Genomic DNA, 25,687 nt, shown 5'->3' with positions numbered 1-25,687 from the left:
AGCCAGTAAATTACTCTGTTATATTTGTGAAACAAAAATCACAGAATTTCAATAATTGATAAAGGGAAATATCTTTATCAGTTTAAAAGACTACTTCAGAGAAAAGCAAGTTTCTGACACCTCTCAGCACCTAATGGAAAGGCAGTTGATTACATGAACTAAAAAGAAGTATTGTGATTCTAAATGACAGCACTGCCTTTATAAGGTACTGAAAGAACATAGACACTGGCTATTTAAAGAATCAAGTCACCATAGAATAAATTTGAAAAAAATCTCTGCACTTAGTCACTCAGTCATTTCCGATTCTTTATGACCCCATGGACTGTAGCCTGTCAGGCTCCTCTGTCCATGGGAATTCTCCAGGCAAGAATACTGGGGTGTGTTGCCATACCCTTCTCCAGAGGATCTTCCCAACCCAGGGATCAAATCCAGGTCTCCTGAATTGCAAGTGGATTCTTTACCACCTGAGCCACCAGAGAAGCCCAGGTATTAATTCTATGATAATTCTATTCAAGAGGGACTCATGAAAAGAAGAATCTCAGAGAATTCCAGGCAAGGTCTCATATACTCCTGTCCTTAGCCCAGCTTCATGATCAACAAGATCCCAAATGGTTATTCCTGAGTCATTGGTGGCACTAATTTCTAAGATACCATATCATTCCTTGGTCTTCTCTGTCTTCAATCTCTTGCTTATTTTGGAGAAGGGATTCAATGACACTTTCAGATTAGATGTTACTGGGTGTAAGTACATAGTGGTTTTCCTAAATTAAAATCTAAAGGTTTCGATCTATGCTACAGGGCCAAGATTTGCAAAACAAGACACGCCATCTCAGATACTCAAGGGAAATGGGAACTATTTATCCCCCATTAGGCCTTTTTGGAATTCCCAGAGTACCTGGTAGTCTGTTTTAGCAAACATGTCTGAAAAGTTGTTCTTGCCTCCAGAGAGTATCTATACAGAGTATCTGTCAGCTATGTTGTCCTTGTTGTTGTTGTTCAGTTGCTCAGTCATGTTCAACTCTTTGCAACCCCATGGACTGCAGTGTGCCTGACTTCCCTATCTTTCACTATCTCCTGGAGTTTGCTCAAACTCATGTCTACTGAGCCGATGATGCCACCCAACCATCTCATCCTCTGTTGTCCCTTTCTCCTACTGCCCTCAATCTTTCCAGCAACAGGGTCCTACATATATCTTTTCTGATTCAATTTATGGGGTAGAGGATAGATACAGAGGATGATGAGCTAAGAGAAAAGGCCTCTCCAAACAAAAGTCCTTTCTGTGACCTGAAATAGATTCAATGGCTATATCCACAACCATATATGCATACATATGCAACATATATAATAAAATTTTCACACTAGAATTATTTTTCTAAGTGACATGACTGGGCGGTGACAACTATGGTGCAAAGGGGAGTCCCTGCTCAATATCCAGGGCAGGCTCTGGTTACCACAGCAACAGTCAAGCCCGGTATCATGGGTCTGGCTTTAGGACCTATAGTCATGTTCATGTTGAGGTAGGGCCAGACCAGAATTTGAGTTGCCTACATAGCTCCCACGGTGGGTCCAAGTGTGTGACTACTGTAGTACTAGGATCTAACGTCAGTGGATCTTCAGTGGTGGCTGGGTGAAAACAACACTTGAGAGTCACCAGGGCCAAATACAGGCATTCCCGCAGTTAAGGTGTGACTGAGACCAGTTCCAACAACAGTATACTTTGTGAGCCCACACAACAGGTGAAAGGGGACACAACAGAGTACAATCACAGGTGAACAGCTCCAGAAAAGGAAAACTCACTGGTTGCTGCCCTAGCAGAAGTGTTCCAATCCCACCTACCTGGCACCCAGATCAGAATCACAGCTAAGGAACAAATCTGGGGGCCTCTGCTCCAATAGCTAAGAAACTATCCACTCCCTGACAGGGCAGTGACAACCGCAAAGCAAAGCGGAGGTCCCACTCAATACCTAGGGCAGGCTCCGACCAACACAACATCTATCAAATGCCCTATCAAGGGGGAAACAGAACAAGCCTCTGGACCAACTTCATCCACCAGGAGGCAAACAATGGAAGCATGAGAAACTACAGCCTATGGAAAGGAGATCATGAATACAGTAAATGTGACAAATGAGACAATATAGAAATATGTTGCAGACAAAGGAGCAAGATAAAAACCTACAAGAACAATTAAATGAAGAGGAAATAGCCAATCTATCTGAAAAAGTATTCAGACTAATGATAATAAAGATAATTCAAGATCTCAGTAATAAAAGAAGACACAAATTGAGAAGGTACCAAAAATTTAGCAAAGACCTAGAAGAACGAAAGAACAAGAAAACAGAGATGGAAAAGACAATAACTGAAATGAAAAATACACAAGAATGAATCAATAGCAGAATAACTGAGGCAATGCATGTGTATGCCAAGTTGCTTAAGTTGTGTCCAACTCTTTGCGACCCCACAGACTGTAGCCTGCCAGGCTCCTCTGTCCATGAAATTCTCCAGGCAAGAATACTGGAGTGGATTGTCATGCCCTCCTCAAGTGACCCAGAAGATATAGTGGTGGAAATCTCTGCTGTGGAACAGAAAAATAAAATAAAATAAAATAAAATAAATGAGAATAGTCCCAGAGACCTTTGGGACAACAATAAACACCCCAACATTTGAATTATAAGGGTCTCAGAAGAAGACAAAAGGAAAGGGCCTGAGAAAATATTTGACGAGATCATTTTGAAAACTTTCCTAACATAGGAGAGAAAAAAATCATTCAAGTCTGAGAAGTGCTGAGAGTCCCATAAAAGATAAACCCAGGAGGAACATGCTGAAATATAAATTAATCAAATTGATAAAAATTAAATACAAAGAAAAAATTAAAAGCAACAAGAAAACAGTAACAACAACAACAACAAAAACCTACAAGGGAAACCCCATAAGGTTTCAGCTGACTTTTCAGCAAAAACTCTGCAGGCCAGAAGGGAGTGGCAGGATATATTTAAAGAGGTGTAAGAGAAAAACTTTCAACCAAGAATACTCTAACCAGCAATACTCTCATTCAGATTCAACAGAGAAATCAAAAGCTTTATAGACATGCAAAAACTGAGAGTTTAGCACCACCGAAACAAGCTTTTTAACAATTGCTAAAGGAACTTTTCCAGGCAAAGAACACAACCTTGATTCATGGACCTAACATTCCAAGTTCCTATGCAGTATTGCTCTTTATCGCATCGGACTTTATTTCCATCACCAGTCACATCCACAGCTTGGTGACATTTTTGCATTGGCTCTGTCTCTTCATTCTTTTTGGAGTTATTTCTCCACCAATGTCCAGTAGCATATTGGGGCACCTACTGACCTGGTGAATTCATCTTTCAATGTCCTAGCTTTTTGCCTTTTCATAGTGTTCATGGGGTTTTCAAGGCAAGAATACTGAAGTGGTTTGCCATTCCCTTCTCCAGGGGACCACGGTTTGTCAGAACTCTCCACCATGATGTGGCATGGCTCATAGTTTCATTGAGTTAGACAAAGCTGTGTTCCATGTGATCAGATGGGTTAGTTTTCTGTGTTTGTGGTGTGTCTGCCCTCTGATGGAGAAGGATAAGAGGCTTATGGAAGCTTCCTAATGGGAGAGACTGACTGAGGAGAAACTGGGTCTTGTTCTGATAGGTGGGGCCATGCTCAGTAAATCTTTAATACACTTTTCTGTTGATGGGCGGGGCTGTGTTCCCTCTGTTATTTACCTGAGGCCAAACTATGGTGGAGGTAATGAAGATAATGGTGACTCCTTCAATAGGTCCCATGTATCCATGCTACACTCAGTGCCCCCAACCCTGCAGCACACCACCTCCGACCCACGCCTCCACTGGAGCCTCCTAGACATTCACGGGCAAGTCTGGGTCAGTCTCTTGTGGGGTCACTGCTTCTTTCTCCTGGGTCCTGGTGCACCCACGGTTCTGTCTGTACCCCCAAAAGTCTGTTTCCCCAGTCCTGGGTAAGTTCTGGCGGCCCTATGCTGGGGTTACTAGAGACCTCCTCCAAGAGGTCTTATGCCATATCCAGGTCTTCTGTACCCAGAGCCCCTGCCCCTGTGGCAGTCCACTGCTGACCTGTACTTCCACAGGAGACACTCAAACACAGTTTAGTCTCATTCTCTGTGGAGTCTCTGGGACCTGGTGCACACAAGGTATGTTTCAGCCCTCTAAGCATCTCTGGTGAGAATGGGGTTGATTCTAAATGAGATTTCACCTCTCCTACCATCTTGCTGGGCTTCTCCTTTGCTCTTGGATGTGGTATATCACCTCAAAGTCAATACAATGGCACTCAGCCACTACTTCAGCACCTACCGTCTTGCTGGGGATTTTCTGCCCTTGGACGTGGGGTATCTCCTCGTTGCCACTTCAGTGCCACGCAGCCACCACTCCAGTGCCTACCATCTTGGAGAAAGTAGGGAAAACCACTAGACTATTCAGGTATGATCTAAATCAAATCCCTACAATTATACAGTGAAAGTGAGAAATTGATTCAAGGCATTAGATCTGATAGACAGAGTGCCTGAAGAAATATGGATGGAGGTTCATGACACTGTACAGGAGGCAGTGATCAAGACCATCCTGAAGAAAAAGACGTGCAAACAGGCAAAAAAAAAAAAAAAAAAAAAAGTCTGAGGAGGCCTTACAAACAGCTGTGAAAAAAAGAGAAGTGAAAAGCAAAGGAGAAAAGGAAAGATATACCCATTTGAATGCAGAGTTCCAAAGAATAGCAAGGAGAGATAAGAAAGTCTTCCTCAGTGATCAATGCAAAGAAATAGAGGAAGACAACAGAATGGGAATGACTAAAGGTCACTTCAAGAAAATTAGAGATCCCAAGGGAACATTTCATGAAAGATGGGCACAATAAAGGACAGAAATATTATGAACCTAACAGAAGCAGAAGATATTAAGAAGAGGTGGCAAGAATACACAGAAGAACTGCGCAAAAAAGATCTTCATGACCCAGATAATCACGATGGTGTGATCATTCACCTAGAGCAAGTCATCCTGGAACGTGAAGTCAAGTGGGCCTTAGGAAGAATCACTACGAACAAAGCTTGAGGTGATGATGGAATTCCAGTTGAGCTATTTTAAATCTAAAAGATGATGCTGTGAAAGTGCTACACTCAATATGCCAGCAAATTTGGAAAACTCAGCAGTGGCCATAGGACTGTAAAAGGTCAGTTTTCATTCCAATTCCAAAGAAAGGTGCTGGCAAAGAATGCTCATACTACTGTACAATTGCACTCATTTCACGTGTGAGTAAAGTAATGCTCAAAATTCTTCAAGACAGGCTTCAACAGTACATGAACCATGAAATTCCAGATGTTCAAGCTGGTTTTAGAAAAGGCAGAGGAACCAGAGATCAAATTGACAACATCCATTGTATCATAGAAAAAGCAAGAGAGTTCCGTAAAGACATCTACTTCTGCTTTATTGAGGAGAAGGCAATGGCAACCCACTCCAGTACTCTTGCATGGAAAACCCCATGGACGGAGGAGCCTGGTAGGCTGCAGTCCATAGGGTTACAAAGAGTTGGGCAGGACTGAGTGACTGAACTGAAATTGAACTTATAGAGGATAGGGAAGAGTGGCATAGGTGGGGAGGGGATAAGAATGGGGCTTCTCAATATAAATCTTTATTTATTGCTTTATTTTTGAACCATTTGAGTATATTGTGTATTCAAAGCAATATAAATAAATATCATTTTAAAAGAAGACATTATCTCCTCGGCAAGCCTTACTCATTTTAAAGATTTTGTCTTCTCCTTTTTTTTAAATTAATTAATTTATTTTAATTGGAGGCTAGTTACTTTACAATATTGTAGTGGTTTTGCCATACATTGACATGAATCAGCCATGGGTGTACATGTGTTCCCCATCCTGAAACCCCTCCCACCTCCATCCCCATCCCATCCCTCAGGGTCATCCCAGTGCACTGGCCCTGAACACCCTATCTCATGCATCAAATGTGAACTGGCAATCTATTTCACATATGGTAATATACATGTTTCAATGCTATTCTCTCAAATCATCCCACCCTCGCCTTCTTCCACAGAGTTCAAAAGTCTGTTCTTTATCTTTGTGCCTCTTTCACTGTCTCACATATAGGGTCATCGTTACCAGCTTTCTAAATTCCATACATATGCATCAATATACTGTATTGGTGTTTTTCTTTCTGACTTACTTCACTTTGTATAACAGGCTCCAGTTTCATCCACCTCTTTAGAACTGATTCAAATGCATTATTTTTAATAGCTGAGTAATATTCCGTTATGTATATGTACCACAGCTTTCTTATCCATTCATCTGCCGATGGACATCTAGGTTGCTTCCAGGGACAGGCTATTGTAAACAGTACTGTGATGAACACTGGGGTACATGTGTCTCTTTCAGTTCTGGTTTCCTTAGTGTGTATGCCCAGAAGTGGGATTGCTGGGTCATATGACAGTTCTATTTCCAGTTTTTAAGGAATCTCCACACTGTTCTCCATAGTGGCTATACTAGTTTGCATTCCCACCAACAGTGTGAGAGTGTTCCCATTTCTCCACACCCTCTCCAGCATTTATTGTTTGTAGACTTTTGAATAGCAGCCATTCTGACCAGCGTGAGATGGTACCTCATTGTGGTTTTGATTTGCATTTCTCTGATAATGAACAATGCTGAGCATCTTTTCATGTGTTTGTTATCCATCTTTATATCTTCTTTGGAGAAAAGTCTGTTTAGTTCTTTGGCCCATTTTTTGATTGGGTCGTTTATTTTTCTGGAATTGAAATTGTTGCTTGTGTATTTTTGAGATTAATTCTTTGTCAGTTGCTTCGCATGCTATTATTTTCTCCCATTCTGAAGGCTGTCTTTTCACCTTGCTTATAATTTCCTTTGTTGTGCAAAAGCTTTTAATTAGATTCCATGTGTTTATTTTTACTTTTATTTCCGTTAATCTGGGAGGTGGGTCATAGAGGATCCTGCTGTGGTTTATGTCGGAAAGTGCTTTGTCTATGTTTTCCTCTAGGAGTTTTATAATTTCTTGACTTGCATTTAGATCTTTAATCCACATTGAGTTTATTTTTGTGTATGGTGTTAGAAAGCGTTTGAATTTCATTCTTCTACAGGTGGTTGATCAGTTTTCCCAGCTGCTGCTGCTGCTGCTGCTAAGTCGCTTCAGTCGTGCCTGACTCTGTGCAACCCCTTAGATGGCAGCCCACCAGGCTCCACCGTCCCTGGGATTCTCCAGGCAAAAATACTGGAGTGGGCTGCCATTTCCTTCTCCAAGTTTTCCCAGTACCACTTGTTAAACAGATTGTCTTTTCTCCATTGTATATTTTTGCCTCCTTTGTCAAAGATTAAGTGCCCATAGGTGCATGGATTTATCTCTGGGCTTTCTGTTTTGTTCCATTGATCTATATTTCTGTCTTTGTGTCAGTACCATACTGTGTTGATGACTGTAGCTTTGTAGTATAGTCTGAAGTCAGGAAGGTTGATTCCTCCGGTTCCATTCTTCTTCCTCAAAATTGCTTTGGCTATTAGAGGTTTTTTTATTTCCAAATAAATTGTGAAATTATTTGTTCTAGTTCTGTGAAAAATACCGTTTGTAGCTTGATAGGGATTGCATTGAATCTATAGATTGCTTTGGGAGGTATACTCATTCTCATTATATTGATTCTCCTGATCCATGAACATGGTATATTTCTCCATCTATTTGTGTAGTCTTTGATTTCTTTCATCAGTATTTTATAATTTTCTATATATAACTCTTTTGTTTCTTTAGGTAGATTTATTCCTAAGTAATTTATTCTTTTCATTGTGATGGTGAATGGACATTTTCCCTTTATTTCTCTTTCTGTTTTCTCATTGTTAGTGTATCAGAATGCAATGGATTTCTGTGTGTTAATTTTATGTCCTGCACAAAATATGCTTTGCTTAGCTATAGTTATTTTCTGGTGGTGTCTTTAGGGTTTTCTATGTAGAGGATCATGTCATCTGCAAACAGTGAGAGTTTTACTTCTTCTTTTCCAATCTGGATTCCTTTTATTCCTTTTCCTTCTCTGATTGCTGTGGCTAAAATTTTCAAAACTATGTTGAATAGTAGTGGTAAGAGTGGGCACCCTTGTCTTGTTCCTGACTTTAGGGGAAATTCTTTCTATTTTTCACCACTGAGGATAATGCTTGCTGTGGGTTTATCATATACGGCTTTTATTATGTTGAGGTATGTTCCTTCTATGGCTGCTTTCTGGAGGGTTTTTATCATATGTGGATGTTGAATTTTGTCAAAGGCTTTTTCTGCATCTATTGAGATAATCATATGGTTTTTATCTTTCAGTTAGTTAATGTGGTGTATTACATTGATTGATTTACTAATACTGAAGAATCCTTGCATCCCTGGGCTAAAGCCCACTTGGTCATGGTGTATGATCATTTTAATATGTTAAGTTTATACCTAAAGTAACTAGAAGAAGAAGAAATGAGGAACCGCAGGCTTAGTAGAAGGAAATAAATCATAAAAATTATGGCAGAAAAAAAATGAAAAAGAAACAAAGGAGACTATAGCAAAAATCAACAAAACTAAAACCTGGTTCCTTGGGAAAATACACAAAATAGACAAACCATTATCCAGAATCATCAAGAAAAAAAAAAAAAACAGAGAAGAATCAAATCAACAGAATTAGAAATGAAAATGGATAAATTCCAACAGACAACACAGAAATTCAAAGGATCATGAGAGAATACTATCAGCAACTATATGACAATAAAATGGACAACTTGGAATAAATGGATGAATTCTTAGAAAAGTATAACCTTCCAAAGCTGAACCAGGAAGAAATAGAAAATCTTAAATGTTAATGTGGTGTATCACATTGATTGTGTATTGATGGTGTATCACAGACAGATCACAAGCACAGAAGTTGAAACTTTAATTTAAAATCTTCCAACAAACAAAAGCCCAGGACCAGATGGCTTCACAGGTGAATTATACCAAAAATTTGGAGAGAAATTAATACCTATCCTACTCAAACTCTCCCAGAAAATTGCAGAGGAAGCTAAACTGTCAAACTCATTCTATGAAGCCACCATTCACCCTAATACCAAAACCAGACAAAGGTGCCACAAGAAAAGAAAACTACAGGCCACTATCACTGATGAACTTAGATGCAAAAATCCTCAACAAAATTCTAGCAAACAGAACCCACACTGTTTATATGCAATTTTTTATAACACTTCACACTTAGTACCATAATTTTTGTTTCTTTTTAGTTAATCCTACAAAGGTATGAACTTAAGTTAATGCATCTGTCTCTTTTTTTTTTTTTTGCATCTGTCTCTTTCATGATGTGCACAGTGCCTGGCTAGTGATAGCTGCCCAGTAAATTGTCTTTTGGATGAATATAACCTTTTCAACTACATCTGTCTTAATGATTTTTTTATACAGCATCTTACTTTTGATTTTTATTGTATTTGTCACTCTCTTGTAGTATAATTATTTATTTAGATGTGCTTGTTTTTATGAGATTGTGAATCCCTGAAGTTATAGTAGATTTTCAATTGGAGTGATGAACTGAGAGACTGAAAAATTAGAATTTTTTTTTAAATTAAGTTAACAAATGATGCCAATACTATCATAATACTTAGTGATATCTAAGATGCCCATTCTCCAATAATAGAGTCTCAGTAGTGGAAAATAAAAATCTAAACTTCAAAACATCTTTGTTCATGGTAGAGGGAAAGGAGAGAGGAGGAGGATAGTCCAATAAAAATTACTTAAAAAAATCTTTGTTTTTTACACTGACGTCTTTATCCCTGGAGACCTCACACATCCTAAAGTCCTTTATTCAAGGGTATGCAGAAATCTCTTAAGCTGTTTTTAGAATCTCCTTTTGGTTTGGTTTCCAGAATTTCAATGATTAATATTAAAATCCATTCATGGTATTTATTTATTCAGACTTTATGGAAGAACAACACTATGTAGAACAGCACTAATAAATTGGGATTGAAATTCCAAGAATGACAGAGGTATTACCCTAGAGAACATAAATTACTTGAATGCATGAAAATCCTTTGGCCTAGCTGAAATGTACTTATTTAAAAAATGCATTCATTCAGCAAATATTCTTTGAATATCTACCATGCTAGACACTATGAAGTGTTACAATAGAAATAAAATATGATCTTTGTCCTCAGGGAGGCAGTATGGCATAGTGGTTAAAAACAAATGAAATCAAATAAACCTATAATTTTTATGATAATTGAAATATTGCTTCTCTCTTTACTAGTTATATGATCTTCATCAAGTTACTTAAACACTATTCTTACTTTCCTGTCAAATAGGTACAATAGTAGCTATTTCACAGGATTTTTATAAAGGTTTAAGTGAAATAATGGACATACAGTGCTTTACACAGTGCTTAGCTGAAGAATTGATGCTTTTGAACTGTGGTGCTGGAGAAGACCCTTGAGGGGCCCTTGGACCAAAAGGAGGTCCAACCAGTCCATCTTAAAGGAGATCAGCCCTGGGTGTTCATTGGAAGGACTGATGCTGAAGCTGAAACTTCAGTACTTTGGCCACCTCATGAGAAGAGTTGACTCATTGGAAAAGACCCTGATGCTGGGAGGGATTGGGGGCAGGAGGAGAAAGGGACGACAGAGGATGAGATGGATGGATGGCATCACCGACTCGATGGACATGAGTTTGAGTAAATTCTGGGAGTTGGTAATGGACAGGGAGGCCTGGTGTGCTGCGATTCATGGGGTCACAAAGAGTCAGACACGACTGAGCGACTGAACTGAACTGAGCTAGCATATAATAACCACACCAAAAGTGTTTTTCAGTCTTATCACCTAAAAATAGAAGCATTCTTTTCTGTAGTCAACCTTTTCATAACATTAGATTCATCTTCTTTATTATAGTTTATGACCCCATTCCAAATATAGACTTGGTATTCATACATGGTATTCTTATCCTAATTCTTGCACTCTAAGAGGCATGAGGGAACAATTTCTTAGAATAGTGACAACAAGGACTTGGCTTGGTACTTTTTCTTTTTAAAGCAATTTTGCTTCTATTTTTCAACAGTGAGATTGGCAAGTGAGTTTTTTGTAATGTACCGATTAAACTTTGGAATGAGTACAAAGATGGCCTTGAAGTGATTGGAAAATATCCTCTTTCCTATCATCTGGAGAAATATTAATAAATTTGGCATTTGAAAAATTCCTTCAATTATTGTAGAATATGTCAATGAAATCATTTGGGCCTGAAGTTTACTTTGTGGGGAGTTTTGCAATTACATATGTAATTTTCTTAATTGTTTTTAGTCCATTCTGTGTACATTTTAGTAAGTGGTGTTTTCCTCAGAATTTGACCATCTCATGTCATTTACTGACATTGAATTATTCATAATGTTTTCAAAATCTATTGGATATGTTGTGATGTCTTTTTTTCATTCCTGAGATAGGTAGGACATTGCGGGTTCTCTCATTCATTCTCTATTTCTCTCTCTCTCTTTCTTATTTCAGTCTAACAGTTTAAGAAATATTTAGTTCTTATAAAAGCCAACTTTTGGCTTTGCTGACTCTTGTCTATTTTATTTTCAGCAATTTCTGCTCTTATCTTTATTATATCTTTCCTTTTTCTTCTCCTTTTCTCTGGGTTTAATTTCATATGCTTTCTTAAGATGTGTGCTTAGATCACAGACATTCAACTTTCTTCTTCTTAGCTAAACATTCCCTTATAAACATGGCTTTAACTGCACATTACAAGTTTTAATATGTTGTATTTTCATTATCCCTCAGTTCAAAAATTTCTAATTTCAATGGTGGATTTTGTTTAGAAGCATATTGCTTAGTTTCTTCAAATATGTGAGGATTTTTTATGTTTCTTTTTGTTATTAATTTCTAGTTTAACATATTCTGTATAACTTGAATCCTTGGAAATTGATTGAGACTTAATAGTACAGTATGTGTCACTTTTTGTAATACCTCATGTGCACTTGAAAAGAGCATATATTCTGCAGCAGTTGAGTACAATGTTTTATTTATGGCTATTAGGTCAAGTTTCTAGATTATATTTTTCAAATCATTTATATCTTTATACTGATTTGGTCTACTATATCAGTTATGGCAAGAAGTCTATGAAAATACTCCACTATAGTTAAGGATTTGTCCATTTCTCCTCATAATTTTTGTTTTGCATATTTTTAGTGCTATATAACTAGGTACATGCAAATTTAGAATAGTTCCATCTTCATTGATAAATTAAGGCTAAGGCTTACCATTAAATATTCTTTTAACTCTAGCAAATTTTTCCTTAAAGCCTACTTTGCCTGGTATTAATATAGCTATGCCAACTTTCTTGTGGCAGCTTTTGCATCGTATATTTTTGCATCTTTATTTTCAAGCTTCCAGTATTTTTTGACTTAATTTCTGTATCTTTTAACTTTATTCCTATAGGAAGAATACAGTTGAGTTTTATGCTTATCTAGTCAGACAATTTTTATCATTTAATTAGATCAGTTACTCTACCTTTAATGTATTTAATATTTGTTATATATATGTGTGTGTGTGTGTGTGTGTGTGTGTGTGTGTGTGTGCGCGCTTAATCGCTCAGTCATGTCCGATGCTTTGCAACCCCATGGACTATAGCCCTCTAGGTTTCTCTGTCCATTGGGATTCTCCAGGCAAGAATACTGGAATGGGTTGCCATGCCCTCCTCCAGGGGATCTTCCCAACTCAGGGATCAAACCCAGATTTCCCACATTGCAGACAGATTCTTTACCATTGGAGCCACCAGGGAAGCCCATGAATACTGGAGTGGGTAGCCTATCTCTTCTCCAGGGTATCTTCCCGACCCAGGAATTGAACCAGGGTGTCCTGCATTGCAGGCGGATTCTTTACCAGCTGAGCTACCAGGGAAGCCCACATATATATGTGTATATAAATATATTTTTACATACATAGCTTATCACTGCTAACTGTGCCATCTGTTTCTGCTCTGTTTTTCTCTCCAGTCTTTCCTTCTTTTAAATTGATTTTAGTTATCCTATTTTAATCCTCTATTAGCTTGTTAAGCTTGTGTGCTGTGCTAATTAGCTTCAGTTGTGTCCAATTCTGTGTGACATTATGGGCTGTAGACTGTCAGGATCCTCTGTCCATGGGATTCTCCAGGCAAGAATACTGGAAGGGGTTGCCTTGTCCTTCTCCAGGGGATCTTTATGACCCAGGGATAGAACCCACATCTCTTATGTTTCTTGAATTGGAAGGCAAGTTCTTTACCACTTCTGTCACCAGTGAAGCCCTTGTTAAACTTATTATAATGTATTCTGTTACTTTTATTGCCTATCCTAGAGATTACCACAATGTTCTTGGCTTATCTATGTATGTATGTATCTATGTAAAACACCTTTCTTGATAATATAATTACCTTTGAATCTTTGAACTACATTTATCCAATTTATATTCAAATTTTCTCACATTTTTAAGTTCTTCAAATATTTTAAACTCCGTAGTCATTCATTTCAGATCTACTCAGATATTTACTAATCTCCATGGTTAGTCATTCCATGCTGCATCTCTCAGCTTCCATGCACAATGCTTTTATTTTTCCTGAAATACATCCTTTAGTATTTCATTTAGTATGGGACTCTTGGTGAAAAATTCTGTTTATCTGAATATATATTTCAAAATATTTATGTTGACTGTGACTTCTATGTTTATAGTGCATTCTTTCAGCACATTGGAGATATGTTTCCACTGCCTTTGGTCTCTTTTTTTTTTTTCCCCTGATGAGCAGTCAGCAATAGATACTATTATCGTTTCTTCAATGGTAATATGTCTCTTTATTCTTTGGTTACTTTTATGATTTTCTCTTTGTCTTTGGTTTTCAGTTGAATATTTTCCCTTTTAAACAGCATTGTTTTTGAGTGCTAGACATTATAGATGAAAAAAGTGTAGTAATAATGAGGCTCTCAATGATGTTGTCTTATCCCAAAGAGGAGTTACTTCTACTTTTGGAGGAATTTCAGATTACCTTAACATAATCGAGGTCCCTTTAGGGTCCAGTCAAGCTTTGTTTCCCTTATTTCTGTCGTACAACTCTTTGAAGTAATGACTTCTGAGTTAAGGTCATGAAAGGTGATATAGATTCTGCCTTATTTTCTGGAGCTCTGAGTTGCACTGTAAGAAGATTCATTCCCTGAAGCTGTCATGTCATGAAAAAAACATTGTCAAATGTTGAAACCACCTGGAAATACTATAGCCAACATTTGCAGCTGAGCTTAAGGTTTGAATCATCTCAACATAGGCAGTGGATACATTAATAGAGAAATCTCTAGATGATTTCAGCCTCCAACCAATCAGTGACTCTCACTCTTCAAGACTTCCCAGCTGAGGCCTAAGATACAGTAGAGAAGAGGCAAATAGTAATTTTTATGCCCTGGCTGAGATCATGAGCTGTGGAAACTTTGAGCATGATAAAACTGTTGTTTCATATTTTGGAGTTGTTTATTACACAATAGTAAAAGAATGAGTGTTTTGGAGGTTTCAGTGCAATGCGAAAATGAAAATAATTTTTTAAAGTAGAAGACTGGAATCTTTAATCCAGTTTTCTGCTGATGAGGGACTAATGCTGAACCTGAAGCTCCAATACTATGGCCACTGATGCGAAGAGCCAACTCATTGGAAAAGACCCTGATGCTGGAAAATATTGAAGGCAGGAGAAGGGGATAACAGAAGATGAGATGGACATGAGCTTGAGCAAGCTCTGGGAGATGATGAAGGATAGGGAAGCCTGGCGTGCTGCAGTCTATGGCATTGCAGAGTCAGACACAACTGAGTGACTAAGTAACAACAACATATAATATTGGAAAGAAAAAAGAGCTGTCTTTTTTCCTGGATGATATAACTGTGTAAATAGAACATACAGATAATTATTAATGTTAACATTTGAGTTTAACAAAGTTTCTGTATACAAAGCCTGTATACAAAAATCTATTGTGTTTTTATATTGCAGTTACAAACATTCTAACTTTTTAAAAGGAAATAGAAAGGACCACAAACAGGACACAATGAAGAAGAACAAAGTAGCAGAACTTGCAGTACAAGTTTTCAAGATATTAAAATTGATAGTAATTTAGATAGTGTGGTATTGGCACAAGATAGACAAATAGACAAGTGGAACAGAGTAGAGATACCAGAAATAGACCCATGCATGTATGATCACTTGATCTTTGACAAAAGTGGCATTGCAAAGCAGTGGGAAAAAAATGTTTTTTCAATTTCTAGTGCTAGAATAATTTGATACCTATTTGGAAAAAAAATTAAATTAGATCTATATCTCAAGCCTTACCTGCAAATTAATTCCAGGTGGATTATAGCTCTAAAAGTAAGAAAAAAAAAGTCCAATAAATAGGAAAACATCTTCATACCCTTAGGGTTTGGAAAGACTTTTAAATTAATGGCATAAAGCCAGCTAACTAGAAAGGAAAATATTGATATATTTAAATAACTCAAAATTAAGAGACATTGTTTGTAAAATGACACTGTTAAATCAGGCTGGAAGACATTATTCATAACACATATAAGAGACACGAGGCTGTTAGTTGGGATAGAGACAAAAGAAACACAAAATTTTAGAAAGGGCAAACGTTTTGAACAGATACTACACAAAATAAAGTATCAAAATGGTGCCAAGTATATGAAAAGGGGCATGACTTCTTAGCAATTAGGAAAATGCACAATTAAATAAACCTTTTCCACTAATACGGCTAGAAGAGAAATAGAAGGTTCAGAATGAGAACCCCATACTACTCTACATGATGCTAGTCATATCATACTTGGAGCATGATATTTAATTCTGGGGACTATGCTATGCAGAAAAAAGAAGTTGAGAAGCCAAAGCATATTTAGAGGAAAGACCTCTAGATATCTATCACAGCATATGAAGAATGGTTTAGAAAAAGTGGAAATATTAACTTGGAGGGGAGAAGTCCTTCTGTTACAAAGGAGTTCACAAGAATAGAGATGAGTTTATAACTGGAAGTTATTTGTATCAAAGAGACATAAAAGGAAATGATTCTCGTCTCAACCTCATAAATTTTTTTCTAAAGTTTTGAGCTGACCCAAAAATGTAGCCGGGAATGCCTCAGGAATTGTGAATTCACTGTAACTGGAGGTATTCACAAGCAATGCCAGGGCAGCCATTTGATGGCATTATTAATATTAAGGTGTAGAGGGAGCTAGGGGTTTAGACTGACTTCTGAAGTCCTTTTCAGATTTGTAATTCCATAAATCTTGGTTTATTTGTGTGTGTGTGGGAGAGAGAGTGGGAGAAAGAGAGAGAATGGGACCTCAGAGCAGATCTCTCTTTGGAAGAAATAATACCTGGGAAATCACCCTGCACCATAACCTCACTGTTGTTCGTTGTTCAGTTGTGTCTGACTCTTTGTGACCCCATGGACTGCAGTAAGCCAGGTTTCCCTGTCCTTCACAATCTCCTGGAGTTTGCTCAAAGTCATGTCCATTGAGTCAATGATGCCATCCAACCATCTCATCCTCTGTCATCCTCTTCTCCTCCCACCTTCAATCTTTCCCAGCATCAGGGTCTTTTCCAGTCAGTTGACTTTTCACATCAGGTTCAGCGTTAGTCCTTCTGATGAATATCCAGGGTTGATTTCCTTTAGGACTGACTGGTTTGATCTCCTTGCATTACATTTCTTCTAAATAAATGAGTCATCTTCAATGTTAACTCACTATTCTTCTGGAATCAGTGATACCTAATGAAGAATAAGGGGACAGTGGCCCTTACTGCAGGTATCGAAAGATTTTTAAAAACAGTTATTTCTTTGTCATGAAGTCCCATTGTAACCTGAGACATTTTCTTGTAAATGCTCAGGGACAATTATTCTAGCTCTCTGCTGGAATTCTGTACAGTACTGATAAAATTTTGTCTTGGTTTTCCAAGCACAGAACATTTTTTCCCATGAATATGTGGCGCCCTCTAGCGGCTACAATAGACATAATATCTAGTGAAATCAGAATTCTAGACCCAACCGAGAAAACTGGCTCCAATTCTAAAGTTGTGTCCTCATGTACCCCAATATTCATTGCAGCACTATTTACAACAGCTAGGACATGGAAGCAGCCTAAACGTCCATCAACAGATGAATGGATAAGGAAGCTGTGGTACGTATACACAATGGACCATTACTCAGCTATAAAAAGGAACGTATTTGAGTCAGTTCTAATGAGGTGGATGAAACTGGAACCCATTATACAGAGTGAAGTAAGTCAGAAAGAGAAAGATAAATACTGTACATTAACACATATAATATAGTGTAGGGTATTCTCTAGTTGCAATGAGCAAGGAATACTCTCCAGTTGTGGTGTGCAGGCTTCTTATTGTGGTGGCTTCTCTTGTTGTGGAGCAGTCTCTAGAGCACAGGCTCAGTAGTTGTGGTGCACAGGTTTAGTTGCTCTGTAGCATGTGAGATCTTCCTAGATCAGCATCGAATCCGTGTCTCCTGCACTGGCAGGAAGGTTCTTTACCACTGAGCCACCAAGGAAACCCCCAGAGAGGCCGTTTTTCTGCCAAGCTCTGCCAAAATTGCAAAATACACATCGTCATTTTTTTTTGAGCACTACCTCTTATGGTGATTTGTTGAGCAGTAAAAGGTAACTGCAACACAAATCTGTGCTGTTTCTGAAATCTGTGCATGGGGTGGCAAAAAGAGAAGAAGAAATCTGTCAGGTCAATACTTTGAAGCTGGAAGATTGTTTTGTCATTGAAGCAGCCTACATCCAAAATTCTACTTGATCCAGGGGAAAAGAAGGAATTTTACTCAGATACTCTCATCTGAGAAGATTTCCTACTTGGGTACATTCTGTTACCTATTCTCTCCTCTCAGCATTCCATCTTACGAGTGATCCTGTTTCTTTTACCTTAGGAATTTAGAAAAATGGTATTGATAATCCTACATGCAGGGCAGCAAAGGAGACATAGATATAAATAACAGATTTTTGGACTCAGTGGGAGAAGGCAAGGATGGGATGATTTGAGAGACTAGCATTGAAGCATGTACATTACCATACATAAAATAGATGACCAGGGAAAGTTCAGTACATGAAGCAGGGTACCCACTGCCAGTGCTCTGGGACAACCCAGAGGGATAGGATAGGGGAAGAGGTGGGGGAGGGTTTCAGGATGGGGGGGGACACATGCATACCTGTGGGTGATTCATGTCAATGTATGGCAGAAAACTATCACAATGTTTTAAAGTAATTATCCTCTAAATAAATAAATTAAAAACAAAGTTGTGTCCTGCTGATGCACATCACCAGACATGACTCAGTGACTGAACTGACTGAACTGAAAATGAAGCAAAAATGATCATTCTAGAATATGCAGTCAAGAGATGGTTGAAATAATAAGGGTCAGTTCAGTTCAGTCACTCAGTCATGTCCGACAATTTGTAACCCCATCAACCGCAGCATGCCAGGCCTCCCTGTTCATCACCAACTCCTGGAGTCCACCCAAACTCATGTCCATTGAGTCGGTGATGCCATCCAACCATCTCATCCTCTGTCATCCCCTTCTCCTCCTGCCCTCAATCTTTCCCAGCATCAGGGTCTTCTCAAATGAGTCAGCTCTTTGCATCAGGTGGCCAAAGTATTGGAGTTTCAGCTTCAACATCAGTCCTTCCAAAGAACACCCAGGGCTGATCTGTTTTAGGATGGACTGGTTGGATCTCCTTTTGGTCCAAGGGACTGTCAAGAGTCTTCTTGAACACCACAGTTCAAAAGCACCAATTCTGTGGCGCTCAGCTTTCTTTATAGTCCAACTCTCACATCCATACATGACTACTGGAAAAAACATAGCCTTGACTAGATGGACCTTTGTTGACAAAGTAATGACTCTGCTTTTTAATATGCTGTCTAGGTTGGTCATAACTTTCCTTCCAAGGAGTAAACATCTTTTAATTTCATGGCTGCAATCACCATCTGCAGTGATTTTGGAGCCCCGCCCCCCCCAAAAAAACAAAAAAAGTCAGCCACTCTTTCCACTGTTTCCCCATCTATTTGCCATGAAGTGATGTGACCAGATGCCATGATCTTAGTTTTCTGAATGTTGAACTTTAAGCCAACTTTTTCACTCTCCTCTTTCACTTTCATCAAGAGGCTCTTTAGTTCTTCTTCACTTTCTGCTATAAGGGTGGTGTCATCTCCATGTCTGAGGTTATTGAGATTTCTCCCGGCAATCTTGATTCCAGCTTGTGCTTCATCCAGCCCAGCATTTCTCATGATGTACTCTGCATACAAGTTAAATAAGCAGGGTGACAATATACAGCCTTGACATACTCCTTTTCCTATTTGGAACTAGTCTGTTCTTCCACGTCCAGTTCTAACTGTTGCTTCCTGACCTGCATATAGGTTTCTCAAGAGGCAGGTCAGGTGGTCTGGTATTCTGAGCTCTTGAAGAATTTTCCACAGTTTATTGTGATCCACACAGTCAAAGGCTTTGGTGTAGTCAATAAAGCAGAAATAGCTGTTTTTCTGGAACTCTCTTGCTTTTTTAATGATCCAGTGGATGTTGGAAATTTGATCTCTGGTTCCTCTGCCTTTTCTAAAACCAGCTTGAACATCTGGAAGTTCATGGTTCACGTACTGCTGAAGCCTGGCATGGAGGATTTTGAGCATTACTTTACTATCATGTGAGATTAGTGCAATTGCCTGGTAGTTTGAACATTCTTTGGGATTGCCTTTCTTTGAGATTGGAATGAAAAGTGACCTTTTCCAGTCCTGTGTCCAATGCTGAGTTTTCCAAATTTCTTAATAAGGACCTATAGATTTTGTTTATATACCAGTTCATTGGGAAAGTTTTCACTTAGGTTAATACATCAATTCCCATTTGAATGCAGATTTCCAATGAATAGCCAGGAGAGATAAGAAAGCCTTCCTCAAAAAAAAAAAAAAAAAAGCCTTCCTGAGCGATCAATGCAAAGAAATAGAGGAAAACAACAGAATGAGAAAGACTAGAGATCTCTTCAAGAAAATTAGAGATACCAAAGGAACATATCAGGCAAAGATGGGTTTGATAAAGGACAGAAAGGGTATTGGCCTAACAGAAGCAGAAGATATTAAGAAGAGGTGGCAAGAATACACAGAAGAACTGCACAAAAAATATCTTCATGACCCAGATAATCACAATGGTGTGATCACTCACCTAGAGCCAGACATCCTGGAATGTGAAGTCAAGTGGGCCTTAGAAAGCATCACTGTGAACAAAGCTAGTGGATGTGATGGAATTTCAGTTGAGCTATTTCAAATCCTTAAAGATGATGATGTTAAAGTGCTGCACTCAATATGCCAGCAAATTTGGAAAACGCAGCAGTGGCCACAGGGCTGGAAAAGGTCAGTTTTCATTCCAATCCCTAAGAAAGGCAATCCCAAAGAATGCTCAAACTACTCCACAATTTCACTCATCTCACATGGTAGTAAAGTAATGCTCAAAATTCTCCAAGTCTGACTTCAGCAATACATGAACCGTGAACTTCTAGATGTTCAAGCTGGTTTTAGAAAAGGCAGAGGAACAGAGATCAAATTGCCAACATCCGTTGGATCATCAAAAAAGCAAGAGAGTTCCAGAAAAACATTTATTTCTGCTTTATTGACTACGCCAGAGCTTTCAACTGTGTGGATCACAATAAACTGTGGAAAATTCTTCAAGAGCTCAGAATACCAGACCACCTGACCTGCCTCTTGAGAAACCTGTATGCAGGTCAGGAAGCAACAGTTAGAACTGGACGTGGAAGAACAGACTAGTTCAAATAGGAAAAGGAGTATGTCAAGGCTGTATATTGTCACCCTGCTTATTTAACTTGTATGCAGAGTACATCATGAGAAATGCTGGGCTGGATGAAGCACAAGCTGGAATCAAGATTGCCGGGAGAAATATCAATAACCTCAGATATGCAGATGACACCACCCTTATGGCAGAAAGTGAAGAGGAACTAAAAAGCCTCTTTATGAAAGTGAAAGAGGAGACTGAAAAATTTGGCATAAAGCTTAACATTCAGAAAACCAAGATCATGGCATCTGGTCCCATCACCTCATGGGAAATAGATGGGGAGACAGTGGAAACAGTGTTAGACTTTATTTTGGGGGGGCTCCAAAATCATGGCAGATGGTGACTGCAGTCATGAAATTAAAAGACACTTACTCCTTGGAAGGAAAGTTATGACCAACCTAGATAGCATATTAAAAAGCAGAGACATTACTTTGCCAACAAAGGTCCGTCTGATCAAGGCTATGGTTTTTCCAGTGATCATGTGTGGATGTGAGAGTTGGACCATGAAGAAAGCTGAGCACTGAAGAATTGATGCCTTTGAACTGTGGTGTTGGAGAAGACTTTTGAGAGTCCCTGGGACTGCAAGGAGATCCAACCAGTCCATCCCAAAGGAGATAAGTCCTGGGTGTTCATTGGAAGGACTGATGCTGAAGCTGAAACTCCAGTACTTTGGCCACCTCAGGCGAAGAGTTGACTCATTGGAAAAGACCCTGATGCTGGGCGGGATTGGGGTAGGAGGAGAAAGGGACGGCAGAAGATGCATGAGATGGCTGGATGGCATCACCGACTAGATGGGTATGAGTTTGAGTAAACAATGCGTGTTGGTGATGGACAGGGAGGCCTGGCGTGCTGCGATTCATGGGATCGCAAAGAGTCGGACACAACTGAGCGACTGAACTGAACTGAATACATCTGTATTTAAAAGAAATTAAATACTAGCAATTGTCTTCCCAATTCTGAAAGTTCCTGATAAGACTAACTGGTCTTTGCTAATACCGCCTATCACTCAGTTCTCTGGAGTTGCTAATTTTGTCATATGGTTATGTAGAATCAATAGAAGAGTTTTTCTTTCTTTCTACTTTTTTCATCAATTCAAAATAGATTATAGATTCAAGTAGAATATATGTTGAGCACTAAGAGTTGAGGGGTTAATTATGTTATTATATTGCAAATTATGTCCATCATGCCAAATCAAAACCTGAAGGAATATTTTCCTGTCCTGTGGGTGGGAAGCATAGTCACAGTCACCCTGATGTTGACCATGATGAGGGTGACTAGTTTACCCTTACTTACTTCAGCCTGATCATGTGTATAAAGGTTTTTATTTATATTTATTAAAGATCAGAGTGGGACATATGGAAAGCTCAGAAAAGACAGACTATCTGGGGGAAAGGTGAGGAAAGGGACAAGAAAAGCAAAGGCATGGAAATAGGAATAAGTATGGTTATTGTAGTGGTAGTAAACAATGGTTATTCAAGGAAGTTGGTTTGGGGAGCAATGAGTGAGACTGTATGGATTGTTTAGGGCCAGATTTTGGTGGGAGCTCCTTAGAAACAAACACACTTTATGTTTGTTTTGATAGTCAATGGAAACCTGTCTTAAGTATTTCAGGCTACACTGTTCTTAGTGACACATGAAAATTATGTTTTTGGAAGAAAAATAGGTAACAGTTATTGAGTACTTTCCCTGTTCCACACAATGTATTAAAAATGATATTTAAGAAGGTAACCTTTGGAGCTGGTTGAACTCGAAGTCTGATCTTAACTCTGGAATTTATTAGGTAAATGACTTTAGGAAAATTACTCATTTTCATGCATTTCCTTGAGTCTTCCTCTGAATAAACTGACGTAATTATATCTACCTCTCAAGTTTGTTGTACCGATCACATAGTTTGGAGAAGGGAGAATCTATTAGGAAGCTATTACAATTATTGGATCTAGGCAAATATGACTTAGAATGGAGAGGGAGGACAAAGTAAAAGTAAAGAAGTAGGACAGGTGACTGACTCTCTCCACTCTCATTCATGTTGCAAGTTCTTTATTTCTGTTCATTTGACATAATCTGGGAAGTATAATTATTATGGTGGGAGCTCCTTAGAAACACAATTTATGTATGTTTTGATAGTCAATGGAAACCACTCTGGGCATTATCAACTATTTGCTCACTTCCCTAGAGCTACAAATAACCGTTTGCTCTCTCTGTTCCCCATTTCCACATCTCCTGCAACATATGATCCAAATTCCCTTTCCATAACCAGTTACAAAGCAAACAAAACAAAAATCATCCACTTTCTTACAGTGTATTTTCAATTTTTTATTTGCAATTTCTTCCTCCATTCTTGAGTTTGCCAGTCAATCAGGCTTCTTGAGAATTCTCACGGAAGCAGGATTCCCTAATTTAACAAAAAGCAAAACTCAAAAAGAAAACCAATCCTGCTGTTTCTGGACTTGTGGAAACCTGATACTTTTCCTAAGCCGCAGCACTCAGTCCTTCAGGGTCCAATTCCTGCCGCCAGCTAACACGAAAACAGTCACTACAAAATAGCAATCTTAAAATGCACAAGGCTTTGAGAACTTGGGCTTTCTTACTAATGTCTGGTTTCAACGTAGAACTTCCTCTTCCAAAGGAGAACTTCCTCTTTCAAAGAAAGCATCTTATTTGTATACATTGCTGAGCTGGAAGGCGCAGAACTTTGAGTCTCCGTGAGGAAAGGTCCTTCATTGCAATCAGATTTAACTCAACGCTCCTTTCTTTTTCTTTCTCTTTTCTTTATTTTCCGGGAGTGAACAGTCAAAAATAAATGTTTCAACAGATCTCGCGGTGCTATTCGAGATTCCCAATTAAAAAAAAAAAAAAAAAAGAAATGATGCAAACGAGCCTGTGCCTTCTGGGCTTTGGGGCTGGGATTGCAGCGGTCGAAGCACAGTGAAAGCAGCCAAGGGCGGGGCTCTGGCAAGTTCCCCTTCCACCTTCCCCCACCCTTCTTTTCCAACCTCTGTACTGCCCTTAGCTTGATTCCAGCCTTTGCTGCAGCTGCTCTCCAGCCGTTTGCAGGATTCAAACTACAGAAGCTGTTCCCAAGATGGTGATCCGTGTGTATATTGCATCTTCCTCTGGCTCCATGGCGGTAAGGAAGGTGGGAAGCCCACCTTTGTTATTTTTCTACACATCAGTCTCCTGCTGCCCCAGAACCCTTGAATTGCAGAAGTTAGTCTGGCAGCTTCTCCTTCGGCAGACACAGGCACTTCCCACCCAACCCCCTGTCTTCCCTTTTCTTCTCTTTGTTGCATCGGTTTCATTTTTCCATGGAATTTAGCTTTATTTGCCTTACGACGTTAGGGCCACATTTCTTCTTTGAAGTAAAAAGAAAGCTTCGGAGTTTTGGTAAATGGGAGATGGTGGTATAGGGTTTTTAGGGTTAGGTGAAGAAATCAAGTCACACACTTGTAAGAATGGGACATTTCACATATGTGTTCTTAGTATGGAGTCAAGGGACAAGGGTGCACATCTGTAAGGGATGTAAAACATGGTCTTATTGATGATGATGAAGTGGAGGCCTACTAAGACACTGTGATTATATTTCACAGAGACCCCTATAATCAAAGAGTTATATTTTGCCAATGTGTAAGAGAGAGTTATTTAACTTCGGCCTAAAGACTCTGTTAGAACTAGGCAGGATGGGAGACATCAGGAACAATGATAATTTTTTTTTTTTAAACAATGTGACAAGGGATGTGTTTTTTCCTTCCATATGTTCCCTTATTTTGACTTTTTCTTTTCTTTCAAAAGATATTACTTCGAATAGTTTCTAAATGCTTCAAATATATTGAGAACTGGAAAGAGAACTAACAAGTGGCTTCTTTTGTTGTCGCAGACCCCAGTGACCGCTTCTTCAATTGATAGGACATCCCCCTCTCATTCATGTGCTCTTAATGTAGAATCACAATTTTCAACAGTTGTGGGGAGCAATAGGCTAAACCAGGGGAAAGCTGAGTGTATATGCATGGTAAATAAAAGTGTCTCTTTCACAATTCGCAAAAAGCAGATTTTTTTTTTTTTTTTTTTTTTTTGCTTTTTGGGCTCAGGATATGGGTTCGGGATGTAGAATGTACAAACCCCATCTCTCTTCTGAGCTTTAGAGCAGCAGCAACAAAAAAAAAAGTCCATATTTTTTGTTTTTATGTATTTTTGTTTTGTTTACCCCCAAGAGGATTTAGAATAGAACTGAAAGTTGTGCGAAATCACAAGAACTTTGAACCTTCAACTTGTCTGGCAACTATATGTGGGTGTATTTAGACAGTTTTGAAATAGAATACTTAAGGTTATATTTTGGAGTAAGTTTAGGTTGAAAACAAAAGGAAAACTTCTTATATTGTCTTTGAACTTCATTTTATGAGCTTCTTGCCTTATTATTTTCCATATATATTAATTGTGATATTTGAAATAATGTTTGAGCTGCTCAGAGTTTCAAGTCCAATACAATAATTGTAAAATTTAGAAGATCAGCTTAATACCTTTAGTTAAATCCCAAATTAGGTTGAACAGATCAGGAAGTTAGTTTTGATGATTTCACTGGATAACATGCAGTTTCAATACTGCTCATTTATTCTTTGCTTTCTTGCTCTTCTACCCCTTCCTAAAAGGCAGATTCAACAAGAAACTCCTTTAAGAATTTCTGTTCAAGTAGAAACAACTGTACCTCTTTCTTTGTTAAGACTTAAGTTTCTTATGGCCTTGAAAATGACTACTGTCTCCTACTATGTCCTTTTCCAGATTCCATTGTTGAAGACTATGCAAATAAGAAGTATTTATGCTTTTTGTGTTTTGTTTCAATT

General features: G+C 38.6%; 1 protein-coding gene across 2 annotated transcripts in view; it reads left to right on the top strand.

Annotated features, from left to right (window-relative positions):
• Positions 1-23,576: 23,576 nt before the first annotated feature.
• Positions 23,577-25,687, top strand: part of SH3BGRL (SH3 domain binding glutamate rich protein like) — a 111,883-nt gene continuing 109,772 nt past the window's right edge. Inside the window, exon 1 of one of the 2 annotated variants that reach the window (XM_043896058.1) lies at positions 23,577-23,988. In XM_043896058.1, coding sequence (XP_043751993.1) covers positions 23,935-23,988 — 54 coding nt within the window. In that variant the 5' untranslated portion in view covers positions 23,577-23,934. The remainder of the gene's footprint in view (positions 23,989-25,687) is intronic. The other variant, XM_043896059.1, reaches the window with a different exon arrangement.

This window comes from Cervus elaphus, chromosome X (assembly GCF_910594005.1).
Source record: "Cervus elaphus chromosome X, mCerEla1.1, whole genome shotgun sequence".
NCBI classification, from domain to species: Eukaryota; Metazoa; Chordata; class Mammalia; order Artiodactyla; family Cervidae; genus Cervus; species Cervus elaphus.
Note: the sequence above shows the minus strand (reverse complement) of the source record. Positions and strands in the feature narration are given on the sequence as shown.